Genomic DNA, 14,999 nt, shown 5'->3' with positions numbered 1-14,999 from the left:
CTCATATTACCTTTTATGGGCTTGCTTCTTAGAAAGAACTTCTTGCATCTGTCTTTTAAAGTGCTTTGCATCTTTCACCTGAGTCAGGGGTAGAAATGAGATTAATTGGCTCCTGAGTGGAAGGATGAGAACTGTCCATGGTGAGTTGTAGTCCAGGTTGACAGCTTGTGTCTGCAGCGGCCAGGTAGGAGTTACTGTGTACACCAGATTTAGGGTGGGTGTTGTGAGGGAGATGGGTCAGTTAGATTTGTGTCTTAACAAACATTTCCTTCTCTACCACTGCTGCTTTGTATTCGAGGGTCTTCTTAACAGCAAATAGCCAATCTCTCTGTTAACGGAGCTTTACTGATCGAACACCACCGCTAAGGTTTGACTGCATACCACCCTGAAATCAGCGAGACCTAGGAATGTCCAGTTTGTCTGTACTTCTGTCCGTCAAAACCTCTTCATTACTACTAGCCAGTTAACTGACCTTGACTCTTAACCTTTCTTCAAGCAACAGATTCCGCTTTAACAAGGTGTCTTAAAAACCAATGACCGGATTTCCATGAAATTTGTTTTTTGTTTATCCTTGAGCCTCAGAGGATGTGACCCTCTGACCTTTTTTGTAACAGGCAGATGTTTGGGTTGGGTTTCCAATCATGTTACTTCTATTGTTACTGACTGGCGTGTATCAGCAACAGAAAGCTGACATTAAATGTCTGTAATCTTGTTTATTTAGTCTTAAATCTGAGTTTAAGATCCAAATTTTGCCACATTATTGTACAGCTCTAATCAGTGAAACCATATAAAATTTGCAGAGTGACCTCTGAATAATCCCCATTTCCTCCTGCTTCTGCGCTTTACATATTTTGGACAGTGCTTCGTCACAGGAAAGAAATAATGCGGCAGAGGTTGTTCATGCAACGCTGTGACTCTCAAACTCTGCACTGGTACTAAACAGATGTACAAGTCACTTGCCGGCTGAAAGTGACCTCTCTGTAGTGAGGGAGAGCGGTGTTGTGCTGAATACAGAGTAGATGTACCTGTAACTGCAATGAAGAGGATCAGGGATTCTACTTTAATTAGAGGATGATAAGCAAATCTCGATCCATATTTAAGATATGTTCTGGACCCCCGTGCAGTTAAAGTGAAACGTGCCTGCCCTCGAAAACTCTAATAAAACGTTGAGACGTGATCTGCATACACATGCTGCTTATGACCAAGTCGCACTCCCAGATGTTGGGAGCATTTGCCAGATTGAGGTTATCAGCTGTTTTCCCCCCTTATGAATGCAGCTTTCATTCATTTTAGTCCATGCAGCAGCCCACTACCTCCTCTGTGCTTTGGCAGAGTGCCACCTTCACCTCCAAATGCTTAAAAATATCTGACCTGAAGCAACCTTGGTTATCTTCTCGTTATGGCCATGCATACTACATTTTGCTAGAGGAGGACACTAAGGTGACACAAGTTTTAGCAGCATTTCCAGCTAAGGGATGAAGAACAAGTGTTAAGAGGTTAAAGTTAAGTTTAAAACAAAAACTTGACATGAGTCAGAATATGTCAGTTTTGAAAGGAGATTAATCTTTGTCTGTCAAAAAAAAGTCACGGCAAGTTTTCTACCTTGAAAGGTCCAGAAAAAATGACAAGGTGGTGTGGTGTTCAGTCAGGAAAAAGCTCACAGAGTGCAGAATCTCTCAACTGCTTGCTAAAAGCAAGTGCATGTCTATTTTTAGGGCGACAACCTATGCCACTGATGCTTTTCTGAGTGTTGCTATAGTGTAACTTTTGAGGACTGAAGTGAAACCGATGAAGCAACATTTCTTAACTGGGTTAAAGTGGGTGAGGAGGGCTAGGATACTTTATGTTTGGGCTTTAGATGAAAATAAGACATTTTGAAACATATGCATGTGGCTGCCTTGACTTCTCCAGGTTTGATGTAGCTTCAGGTTCACTCTAAAGAAATGGCATGTTTGGCTGCGACATTAATCAGCCGAAGAACAAAAGTCCTTCCCACATTAGCCTGTATAATACCAAATCTCAGAGGATTTGCTAAAGCGCTGGGGATCAAAAAGTCTTTATTGGTAATTAGCAAGAGCAGCTGGCACAGCGTGGCAAACTGGCAAAAGACCTTGACGCCTGTAAATGGAAATCCATTTCCCGCATTTACTGTGGAAACATGGCACCTGTTAGTCCATGAGAAGAATGCAGTTACAGTCCGACAACTGAAGGTGATGGAGCCTCCAGTCAGGGCAGCTAATATTTAAAATTATATCACAGAAGAAATCATCTGGAAAAGCTTTATTTTGAATTTGGTTTCATGTCTGCTAGTTAGATATCTTGTGAAGTTTATTGTATGAACAGCACTTCAGATGGATTTTATTACTGTCATCATGAGCATCAACACATATCAAGTTTCTGCTCCAGAGTGGCTGACGATTACAACACTAGCAGCTCAATTGATCAGCAGCGATTAGTGCAGAGCTCTGATCTGTTGCTAAAGATGGAGAAGAAAATATGTAAAGAAGAAGCTCTAATTAAAGTGGATCACGTCTTATTTAGGAATATTACTACTGGAGTGTTTTCTGTTCATTTTAGTTCAGTGGATGAAGCCATTTGAAACCTTTTTAAGGGGGTGTTCCTAAAAGGGGGGGGATCCCTTTCCAAGTCCAGTTCTTAAGAACTAGCACTCGAGGGGAATTTGGGGAAGAAGGCCAAGAGAAGATTCGCAGGCACAGAGAAGGCACAGAAAACAGTGAACAGCTCTGCAAAGCACAACTTGTACTTTTCACCTGGTTTCTCATTTGAATCATTTCAAGTAGAAAATGTGACTTATTAAGCAAAGGAGAGAGATCCCTCACGCTCTCTCTAACACAGTGCAACCACATGCAACTTTAGTTAAAGCTAGTTATGCTCATCTTCAGGTTTTAACAGCTATGAAGACGTGTAGGGGAAGTGTTGTGGGTTCGTGTCAGGGGATGGGGGCCTCCAGGAGGAAATACCTCAGCCTGCTTCAAATGTTCTCAAAAAGAAATGGCATTTTCCCCTCTTAAAAAAGCACATCTACAGCTGAAGGAGGCTCTTTCAGTTGAGCTGCGTTCTTAAGTTTGTAGCTTTTTAACAAGATAAGACGTCGCACTCGCTGAAGAATAAAGCTGTGGGTTAAAAAGTAAGAGGCAGAACGAAACCAACAGAGTGAGAGAAAAAGACGGTCAGTGGTCTGTTATCACAGATGACATCATGCTTCAGAGGAAGAACATCTGTGCCTTTTGCCCGATCAGAAACTGTAAAAGTATCATCTCTGTTTGCTGCCTGTTACTTAATCCTCTAATCCTCCTTCATTGAGACACTCCTCTACCACTTCTGAAGCTTTTTTTTTTTCCTTGCTTATATCACAAGGCATGCCGAGTATCTGTTTCGCAAAAAGGCTGTTGAGATCCTCTTTCAAACCTCTTCCACAGGCTGTCATGTGGGCTGACTGTGACTGTCCTAGTTACTCAGGCTTTGCAGTGATGTCAGGGTCCCTCGCGCTGGATGCAGGGCTGGGGGAAAATTCTCCAGTAATTACAGCCCTCGCTTAGTACCAGGCTTTAATGTCAGTAACCCCCCCTCCTCTCCCCTCCTTTCTTCTTGGCCTGATGGATTCAGGGGTTTTCCTCCCAACTGTCACCGACAACTGACCATGTCCTCACGGTGAAGTGCCTCTATCCCCTCAGCTTACAGACAGGCCGGAGGGGAGGTACAATAACAGTGAGATGTGACTAATGGGCGCTGAGTACCAGAGTTAGACATGCCCATCAGCAGTGAAAGGACTCAGTTACACTTCTCTGCACAAGAACAAAAGTCAGAAATTAGTCAATAATATGTAAGATGTGATGGCCGTCACCTGGAATAAAAAAGGGTCGACACCCAACTCAACTGTGTCGTAATGTTCATTTTGTCTCGATGTATTTCTAAGACACTGAGCTTAATGAAGCCAGGAATTGAACTGCTATCGGAGCCCATTTTCATCGCATCCTATTAATAATTAATTTAGAAAAAGCTTCCAAACAGACAGTGAAATAAATTGTGTTGTCATAGTTCACCGTGCTGCACCCGTTAATCAGCTACAGCCAGTTGAGAACCACTTGTCCTGAATAAAAATAGTTTTTTTAGAAAACATTTAGCGAGTGATCTCATCGATCAATGGGATGAAGTCGTGTTTGATGTGTTTTTGAATTTTTCATTAGTTGTTGATGTAGAGTCTCGGTGAGTTATTTCTCTTACACCATCATTAGTAGAAAAACAGTTCTGTGGTCATCCTTCTCGCCGAGCCCAGCCAGTTTTTGTTATTTTTGTTGAGCCCGTACACATGATGGTATTTGCATTCCTCACCCGAGCACATTGTTTGTTGTAGGATGTTAATGTTCGCATCCGTGTAGCCCGTGTCAGTTAAGTCACAGACAGCGTTGTCATTGTCACAGGTTGAAGCCGGTGTCCTGTACAGTGAGGGGGGGGGGGGCTTTTCCCCTCATTCGTCCAGGAAGTTGGTATGCTGAGCACAAAGCCCCCTCTAAAACAAATCATTCCATCCAGAGCTACTCAGGAGAATAATACACTCAATAGCGTACCACTTCCGTGGCTGGCATAGTCATGAGAGGCAACAAAAGGGCCTCAGGATGGTGATTTAGTGAGAACCTGATCCTGGAGCATATGGCCTCCATCAGTACCAGAGCAGACAGACATGAAGCATTTGGGAGGATGGTCTGGGCTGAGGCCTCTTCCTTCTCTTACATACTCAGACAGGTAAGAGTTAGTGCCAGAGAATCACAGACTGTTGTTTTAAAGATGTGAGTTGGCACAGCATCCCTGCTTGTACCTGTCATGATGTGTCATCTATTTCACCTGGTTCCAAACACACACCTTGACCTTGCTGTGAGCTCTCCCGGCTCACAGTGGAACTTTTGTAGCGCGTCATAGATGAGAGAAGTTGTAGTCGGAGCACCTTTTGAGATGCATCCAAGACGAGAGATTATTTTCTCCACTTTTTTTTCAGACAGGAACAATCTTTTAATCAGTACATCTTATCTGAGATCACTTGTGTCATTCGTGCACTTTTGAGTGAACGTGACACAAAACATCAGGGTTTAAGGCAACACCGTGGCGGTGGATTTGGTTGTTAGGATGTTGAGTGTAGCTCTCCAGTTTGTTCAGTTTTTTTTTGTGTTTTTCAGTGAAGGTTAGCTGCTCCTTTGTCTCTTGTCCATGCATGCTTAAACAGCCTGCTCTTTTCAGCCTCCTGGCCCTTTGCCCGAGCAAATGGATTTTGCCTTGTGAAATCTGTCATCCGGTCTGAGCAACCCCCACATCTTCTTGCCTACATTGTTGCCTCAAGTTTGATCTTTACTACGTCTGCGATCCTACATCTTTGTGTCAAAGCAGCACATAAAGCTTGAGATTTGCACAGGATGACTCATACGTCCTCTTTTCTTTTTTTTTTTTACGCCAGGGTCATAAAGTGAAATCTGCATCACTTATGATTTAGGCTTCGTCTTGCAGAACGTCTTTGGGAAATGAGTGCATCCTGCTGTTTTAAAAGCAGTTCTTTCACAAGACTGTGTCATATGATTCAGTTCTTTTTTCCTGCCTGAAGGTTCACTCCCACCCACCCCCAAGTCTCTGGATGGCTCTGCACTCCACTTTCCTTGTTAGAGGAAATCAATTTAAGCCCGGCCCAGCAGTTTGGAGTGACCATCAAGGCTGACCTTAGCACGCAGTGCCAAACCAAGGCAAATCAATGAACAGCATCCAGGTGTAAACAGCTTTGGCTCTTGTTCTTTGTCCTGGCAGAATTTCTGTCTCTGTTTTTATCTGTTTTTGAAATGGCAGCAGCAGCAGGTCTGTGGAGCTCCATTCATAACTGCAGCAAACACTGTCTTTTCATCCTGTTTCATTCATTTTTTTCCCACCTGCATCAGAGATATTTCAAGCTAATTCCCTGACACATTTCTGTTCCTGTGTTTATATGATGCCTCTCTGTGTATGTGGCCCATTTCAGCAGCATCAGCATAATGTTTTATAAGCTGCTTGTTGTCCACTCAGCAGTATTTTTATTGGCTTTTTTTTTTGTATGCAGCTAACCCTGACCTCACGGCTGCTAATCTGATGCCACGGATTCAAAGATGTTTTTGAAAAACTTTGGTGATTGATGTTGGTTTTATGTTTATACTATCAAACGCTCCTCCTTGCTTTATTATCAGCTGCTGCTCTGTTATCTGCAGGTTATCTTTTGTCTCATTAGTGTGCGTCTTCATTCCTCTGTGCTGCAGTACAGCATCAGTCACCCCTTCTAATCTGATAAGGCGTGCTACAGTAACTCACGCTGTTGTGACAACATACAAGCAAACATTATGCCTCAGTTTGTTTATGTTTGCTTTGCCTGACTTTCAGGTCGTCTATCTTCTGTTTGCTGTCCCCATGGGAACACACGTTTAACCTGCATGAATTATTTGTACTTGCATGGAGGCGAAGGGGTTTTTTTTATGTTGCACTGTCCCCACAACAACACAACTTCTGAGATTTGTTTTAAATGTTTAGCATTGATGGACTCTTCAATGAAGGCCTTTGTGCCCACTGGTCACTTTAACTACCCTCCCAATCCAAATCCATGCTGTTTTTCAGCTGACCCAAGGTAACTCGTTAGAGAACAAGCGCCCCATTGTAGATGTTTTCTTTTCTCCTCTCTGGTCGGTGGACTTTGATGCCCACCACTCAGTGACTCAGTGAACCCCTTCTAATGAGACACAGGACCGTTCCGTCACAGCGCTCATGTACTTTCACCCAGAGACGCACACAAGGACGGTGACAGCAGCTACTGGCACCCAGCTAAACACCTTTTGTCTCTGTCAACAACACAGTCGAGTCCCACACCAGAAATTTATGAAACTTTTACAAAGCGAATAGCTGCATTTGCTCCAGGATTAGACCCAGCTGGAGTTAAGCCAGTGCAAGAAAAATGAGCTCAGACTACTTATCCAAGAAAAGATATTTAGCTGCTGTTAAAATATCAGCTCATGAATCTTTGATTATCTGCCTTTTAAAAAACAATCTGCATATGTCTTCCACTGAGCAGCACAACTGGACCACACAAGCATGAAATGTCTACTCATGGGCAGCTCAGCAGAAATCTGTGTGGGGAAATAATCAATCAGTCAAATTTTATTTGTATAGCACCTTATCTCATTCTTGACCCTAATATGTCCTTGCAGTTGTCAGTGTCATGAAATAACAAGTTAATTTTCATGCAAGGCAAAGACGAAAATCTTATGAGAGCATTACCAAGTTTGCTCTCACTTGTCAAAAACAAGTTTCTTCCACGTAATACACCTCTGTCTGAACCCCTCATGACTATTACCCCATAAGATAACTTCTTAATCGCTCTGAGGTAATGCTAACTCATCATCTGGGGTTTTTCCAGGAGGCTTCTCGGTGGTGTTTCTGGCTCGTACGCACAGCGGCGTCCGCTGCGCTCTCAAGAGGATGTATGTCAACAACGTCCCGGACCTGAACGTCTACAAGAGGGAGATCACTATCATGGTGAGAGCTGCATCACAACATTTGGTTGCTGTAGTTGAAGAGATGGTATCTCTGAATTCAGCTGAAGTCTTCCTGCTTTACGTTGAATACACTTATTGCACAATATTTTTTACTTACACTAATATTAATCATGAAACCGGTAATTAAGATAGAATATTACCACAGCTTAACCTTTATACGCCACTGTTTAATGTCAAACTGATTCGTGCTTTTAGCTTCATTTCCTTCCGTCATTTCCTTTCGACTGGAGAACAGATTCCTCTCACTTTTTGTGCACAGAGGGTTTAAATTGAACTTGAAGACGCTGTGCTCATTATCTGAAAATTTCACGAGGGCATTCTCAGTTTTCAGGTATTTAATTTAAGCGCATAATTCCCTTTGCAAATGGGACACGAGCCCTTGTGAAGACGCATGCTCTCATAAAAGTAAGGTGCATATAAATGGCTTCATTTCGTCTTTCAATCCCACCCTGTTTTTCCACTGACAGATACATTTATTACACAGACAGTTCAAGGTGTTGTATATTATATTCTCATTCTGTAACTTAACAGACATGTAGGACAATAGCAGATGTCTCGTCTTGAACGTTTGACCCCAGTGTGTCAGTGAACAGCTCACTCTGAGCTGTTTGGCCAGCTTTGTGTGTCTGTTGACTGCCTCATCAGCTGGGACAATGTGTAATACTCACCCACACACATTGACACAGTTCTGGCCTTTCGGGGACGTTGCCTTAGGAGTGTCGGTTTCCACAACACACAGCCGAGTCTCTCTTCTCATGCCGGGACTCAACAACCTGACAAACAGTAACTCTGCGATGCTTTAATCCAGTGAAATAATCAAGTTAAGAAAGATTAGCGGAGTTAAGAGATCAGCACCGAGTAAGAACATGAAAGAATACAAAAAGCGTTCTCGACACACAGTAGCTTGACTGCAAAGACGAGGCTGGACCGAATTCAGCTGGGTGTGTTCTCTAAGGCCGTATTTCTTCTTTGGTCTCACTGCTTCATGCACAGTAAAACCAGGAGGAGGTGTAAACAAATGTCACAGAGACTCATAGGGGAAAATTTAAGCTTTTCTTCTCTCTGGTGGTCTGAACCTTATTAGCTAATCTGTAGCTTCTCGAACATAGCTGACTAGTCTGCCCTTTTTAATGCCTTTTATATTTATTGTTGCTTAAAAGACATGAAGACACACGTTTGTGCATTGAGTATCAGCCTCTCCCTGCTGAACAAATAAAGCAGAGACAGTGCAAGTACAAGTCCAAACATGAATACTCATCAGCATGTACAAGTGCGTTAGCAAACAATCCATGTCTTTGTAATCCCCTCAATAGCTACCTTGTACTTTTATGTTTTTGGAGGTTTGTATAGTGGGACCCAGCGTGTTCCTTTCCTCCTCTCATCTTTTCTTCCCGTTTGCAGAAGGAGCTGTCGGGCCACAAAAACATCGTCGGCTACCTGGACTCCACGATCAGTCCCGTGTCGGACAGCGTCTGGGAGGTCCTGATCCTCATGGAGTACTGTAAAGGTACGGCCTCTGTTGGGACAAATAAAATGATCTGTGACCTCTTTTGGAAATTCACCAACTCTCTACATTTAGTTTATCTGTTTTTTAGTTAAAGTGACACATGGACAAAAGTTATATCTAATAGTTAATGATTTGTTGCTGCGCCTGTCCTTGTGGCCTCTCTATCGATCGCAGCAGCTTGCTGCCTCAGCTTGTCTGTTTGGAAGGTTATTTAGAGAGCTTTTGCCCTCATCAGACGAGTTTAGATGTAAACATTACTCTGGTTACTGAGAATTAGATGAGGTCTTTACGTGGTGATGTATTTAGTTTACTTATTGAAACGTTATAATGAAGATACTATCAAACATCTCGTGGTATTTCCTCTTTTTTTAATGTTTGTGTCTTCTCGTTAAGGTCACACAAAATATGACTGAACAGTGATAACAGCAGAAGATTAAAGCGTTTAGGTCCCATATGCTTCAGTGGAAATCTTATTTAGGTCAGCTTCAGAGTGTGAATGTAAACATACCTAAACAGGAAAACTGTCCCAGTTGGAAAATACTGCGCGAGGGTCAAAACACCAAACACCAAACATGCTGGCAGGAACTGTGTTGCCTCCTAAAGCTGTGCTCTCTCTCCTGCAGCGGGTCAGGTGGTGAAGCAGATGAACCAGCGGTTGAATGTGGGCTTCAGCGAGGCCGAGGTCCTTCACATCTTCTGTGACACCTGTGAGGCCGTGGCTCGCCTGCACCAATGCAAGACGCCCGTCATCCACAGAGACCTAAAGGTGAAGGGACTCTCCCCTCCCTCTCCTCCCTCTGTTCTTCTTCTAATCCAGCAGTTAGATGGATCTTTTAGTTTATAAAATGCTGGAAAAATGCCCAACACATATTGTTTTGTCAAGCCAGCAGTTCAAAACCCAGAGTTTTTCAATTTACAGAGATATTTAACAGAGAAAAGCACAAATTCCTCTTCTTCTTAGAGGCTGGAACCACAGAATTTGAAGAAGTTCTGGTTGATAAATAACTTAAATCATCTATTGCTGTTAAAGCACTAACTCCAACACACTAAAACCCAACCTGCCAGCTCACTGACTTCCTCTGACCAGAGTCTAAACATGCAGTGTAATGGCTCATAGATGTTGATTTTAGGGGTAGGGCTTTGTAGCTGCTACTTTCTTCACAACCAGTAGGTCTGAAAAGGTCTTGAAGAAGCAAAAAACAAAAGAAACAAAAAAGCAAAATTCCAGGAATCAGGAACAGGTTTACTATCAGTGGTTAAGAGAAGTGTGTCACCCACAAACAAGATGTCTCAATATCCCCCCTCACTGAAACAGGAACAGCGATGGATCTTCCAAACATGACGACGACATCAAAAACAGGAACTTGGGAATTTTGTGTTTTTCTGTCAGATGATGTTTGTAAAAAGTCAAATGATTTAAATCTGCTTGGTCAGCAGAAGAAAGAGCGCTGGTTTCACTTCACTGCTCGTTCTGACTCCTCTGCTTCCTCTTGCGCTCCCCCGCTTCCTTTGCCAGTTTGTTCTCTTATTTCCTCTCCTTCCTCTCGTCTGATACTCCCCTGTTCTTTGCTCATCCACCTCCTTTTCCTCTTTCTCTTGCTCTTTGCACAGGCCACTGTAGCTACTACACCAAATGTAGCTAACTTTATGTTTTTTAGAGAGGATTTTTAAATCAAAGGTGGCTATGAGCTGGATTTACCCTCATTTTGGTGATGCTTGGAGCCCGGTGGTGATTTCCCACCCTGGTTGAATTCTCCTCAGTGCCCCATCTGTGGGCTGCTGTACTCTGTCCAGTTGGACAAGCCTCTAAACAGAGCGGTTCCTTCAGCTCCACAGGCCCGTCCTCTGTTCGCTGTCTATCTGTTCAGCCTACATGGCTTACATAACATCGCAGGGACACAAAAGACCATGGAGGCCCAGTCACGCATCGCCAGGGAAAGTGAGAGTGCAAAAAAAGCCCCTTAACCCTGAGCTGTCAACAGTATTGAGACACTCTGTGTTGCTTTCATTAGCTCAGTTTTCCCTTGGACAGTTCACAAATCTTTTTCTCCTGATCCCCCTTTTGGTCTCTTTTTACAAAATACCTTACTGACTTTCTATTTTCAGATCTCTTCATATTTTACATCTTATGACCTTGTTGTCCTCTCTGTTTCCCCTCTTTTCTCCTTGTTTTCTCTCTGTCTCTTCCTCTCTCTCTGCTACTTTCCTCCACCTGCCTTCATCGTTTACCCAGTCGTTGCTCACACCCTTTTTTGCTGGTTTTATGTGATTACCAAGGCGTGGTAATCTCTCTGCTGTGGCCCTAGTTAAACAAGAACCATGGCTCGAAACCTCCAAAAAAGAAACACATCTGATAACGTGCAAATAAGCACCAAATCAGGCTGACTTGTTTTTGAAATTTGCCCTCTGTCTCTCAGGCCACAGAACAGCTATGATGAGACTCCTGGTGCTGAATTACTATAATGAGAGCTTGTCTCACTACTTCATCGCTGTGTATTAAAAGAGTTTTGTGCGTGGGTGTGGGATTTGTGAGTTTTTACAAGCGACTCTATCATCTAATTGTCATCTAAGCTTGCAGTGGTGTAGTTGGGGATGAGCTGCGGCTTATTTGTTTGTTTGTTCATCTGTCAGAGTCACGGACGATGTCTTTGTGATTTAACTTTTGCACGATGCATCTCAATCGCAACTATACAGGGTGCAGGGTGCTTAGCTAGATTCAAAATGATTATTTTATTTAATTTTAGCAGCTGGAACCCACTGCCTAAACCCCCAGCACTTTTTTGGACAAATAAAGTTGGGTTAGATCTGGAAAGTTAACACTCACAGAGGACACACAGTGACTGTCTGAGCAGGTTTAAAATATAAAATTTGAAACCTCGAAACACACACAGCTGTTTGAAACCAAAAAACTGCAGTCATAACACTGTCAAAATGGCCATAACTTTAACTTTCCTCTCCTAACATACCGGCTCGTCTGCATCTTCATGCTCAACATCTGCTGCTGTTACTCTCCCTTCCCATGGGTGATGTAGGTTGGGCTGAAAATGTCGATCCAAAGGTTCAGGGGCTGCAGCTCTGTTACTGGACGACACTGTCTCTAAATCATCTGTCATTGCACATATATACTCTGTCACGTCACAGAGTTTGACTAAAATCTAAACCCTCCGTCTGTTCCTTTGCACCAGGTTGAAAACATCCTGCTGAACGACCAGGGAAATTATGTGCTGTGTGACTTTGGAAGTGCCACTCACAAGGTTTTGCTGCCACATAAAGACGGAGTTACTGCTGTGGAGGACGAGATTAAGAAGTACGTTTTTTTATTTCATCTGTGAAAGACATGTTACTTTTACTTGTCCAAGTGGTGATCCTCAAAAGTGCCTGTTACTGAGCTCCATCAAGGCAGAGTTTATACAACCAAATGCCACTGACTAGTCAAACTAATGCCTGTTTATTGCAACACCATGGGTTTGTGGGGTGGAAATTTCTTGTAATGTTACTGAAGTTTTAACAGAGTTGCAAAGCTCGCCTCCCAACAAGTCCAAAAAAAGACTGAGGCAGCAACACAGACTGTTCAAACGAAAGAGCGCAGGTGATTAAGAAATTATTCCAAACTTTATTTTCAGACAGTTTTAATACAGTTACATTCAGAGACTGAAAAATAACCATAAGACATTTAAAACTACCCTCAGATTCCCTGGTGTTTTCACACCAACACACAAGGAAAAATTACAAAGAACAATACAACTCTCTGATCTGTGCCATGTGCAAAACATTGAGTCATAAACAAAGAAACTGCCTCATAATAATTTATTGGTTTTACTTCACACTTCTTCAACACAATAAAAAAAGCACAAAATAGATTTATAGTTTAATTTAGTTGCTGGGTTTCCTCCGTTCTTTGGACTTGACTAGGAGATGTATTTGAGGTAAAGGTATCACCAAACCAGACTTGACACGATGCCAGGCTGCTGTCATAAAGGGTGTTGCAGGCACCCTGCAGTTCTGCCTCTGTTTATTTCTGTCCACAAAGCAGAAGAGTAAGCTCGTACCTCACTCTGGGAACAGATATCCACGCGACTGCAAACAATCATACCGCTGTTGATCCTTTGGTGATAAACGTGACGCACCTTTGCTGTCACAGCCTCTGCACGTTGTGTGGAGCGTCAAATCACAGCAGTCCAGTCAGATCCAGCAGGTCAACTCTCACACTTTTACAGCTGCAATAAAAGTTGAATGTGTGGTGCTTATCGGCAGTATACGACCGCATGTTTAACTCCCCTCCTTCGTGATGGTCATACAGAAACCATCAGACCTGTGAACTGCAGTGACTCACATGGTCTTCACATTTTTATAGCTCAGCTGACTTTATTCCAAACACAACCAGCTGCTTTGACTTTCACACATAACTCAAATACTACAGGGCGAGAAAGCGATGCAGTTTTTTGAAAGGAGGTCAATTTTCCTGAGCTTTCACACAGCGAGTAAAGGCATCACAATCACACACTGTTAGAGGCTGCTCTGGGTCAAAGGATCGTGATGGTTGGTCCTCTGGCTCCTGAGATCCGGCATTTACATCCACATGAAAATATGTCAGCGACTGGCTGTGGTGGAGCTTCTTCTCCTGTATATTTGAGTATTTTTACACTTTTGCATTTATTCTTTGTTTGGGGAAAAAACCTTTTGCAGCTGTAGAGCCAGATATTTCCCTTGGGAGGTGGTGAAGACCAAAAACAGAGCTAAAAAAAGAGTCAGTTATGGCTTTACATTCATCAGGTGGCCAGAATCAGGTCTCCAGAGGAATAATAATGTTGCTCTCTAACTGCTGTTTGTGTAAATAAAGTGCTTGCTAACAACATCACTATGTGTTCACTTATTTTAGCTGCGTCTACGTGGCCAAAAAACCCCCCAAAACAATTATTGCGGGTTTAATGATCCACGTGTAAAAAAATACATTTCCCTTTTTAAATGTGGTTTGAGGAACAAGTTCCTCACAGTTGTGCTCAAATACAGAACTTGAGTAAATGTACTCAGTTACTTTGCTCCACTGGTGCTTAGTCATTTGAACACTGATCTGCTATTGACGACTTCTTGTTGCTGTATCTCACAGGTACACGACCCTGTCGTATCGGGCGCCTGAGATGATCAACTTGTACGCAGGGAAAGCCATCACCACTAAAGCTGATATATGGGTGAGATATTACTTTGCATGTGTGTTAGTGTGTGTGTTGTACACCCTGCAGGGCTGGTTTGTCCTGGCTGTGTCCTCGGCGTCATTCTGCCCCGACAGGTTCCTCTTCTCTCTCTCTCTCTCTCTCTGGCGCTGTGTCTCTCTCCCTGGCTCGCCCTGGGCTGTTTGCCTCCACTAGCTCTCCAACAGTGTTTTTCCCTCATAAAACATTGAGCAACATCATTCACAACAAAGCCAGGACTCCCGTCTCATCCTCTTCCTCCCTCCCCGCTGCCTGTCCTCCTCTATTTTCCCTCCGCTTTGAGATAATTAGGCTTGCTCGAGGACCTCGATAAGCTCCTGTGAAACGGGCCTCGGCTGATTTGAAGGTGCGAGGCAGAGAGGCGGGAAGAAGGGCTTGGACGGCAGCCATTTTGAGGAGCAGTGTAAATTGATGCACCACAAACCCAGGGAGTTTAAACAGCCGACGTAGAGAGATGTAGCTGTGGATGGGACACCTTGTTTGCACTTTTTTTTAATGTTCTGTTGTTCTACATCTTTGAATCAGGAACTAAAAATACAAATATATATTTACTCTGCTGGTTAAAACTTTTAGAGCACCTCCATTTTTAAAGGAATTAACTTCCAAAGCTTCGTTTACTTCCTTTGTAGCAGGAAACCTGCTACCAGGAAACATTTTTTTTCTAACTTGGGAAGTTTACCGCTGACATTTGTATCATTTTAAGGTTAT

General features: G+C 43.0%; 1 protein-coding gene across 2 annotated transcripts in view; it reads left to right on the top strand.

Annotated features, from left to right (window-relative positions):
• bmp2k (BMP2 inducible kinase) overlaps positions 1–14,999 on the top strand; it is a 40,378-nt gene that overhangs the window by 8,967 nt on the left and 16,412 nt on the right. For both annotated transcript variants that reach the window (XM_018673660.2, XM_018673659.2), the window contains exons 2-6: positions 7,436–7,554; positions 8,976–9,081; positions 9,705–9,847; positions 12,267–12,388; positions 14,189–14,270. In XM_018673660.2, the coding sequence (XP_018529176.1) occupies positions 7,436–7,554; positions 8,976–9,081; positions 9,705–9,847; positions 12,267–12,388; positions 14,189–14,270 (572 nt within the window). The remainder of the gene's footprint in view (positions 1–7,435; positions 7,555–8,975; positions 9,082–9,704; positions 9,848–12,266; positions 12,389–14,188; positions 14,271–14,999) is intronic.

Source organism: Lates calcarifer, linkage group LG13, assembly GCF_001640805.2.
Source record: "Lates calcarifer isolate ASB-BC8 linkage group LG13, TLL_Latcal_v3, whole genome shotgun sequence".
Lineage (NCBI taxonomy): Eukaryota > Metazoa > Chordata > Actinopteri > Centropomidae > Lates > Lates calcarifer.
This window is presented reverse-complemented; position numbering and strand designations above follow the sequence as displayed.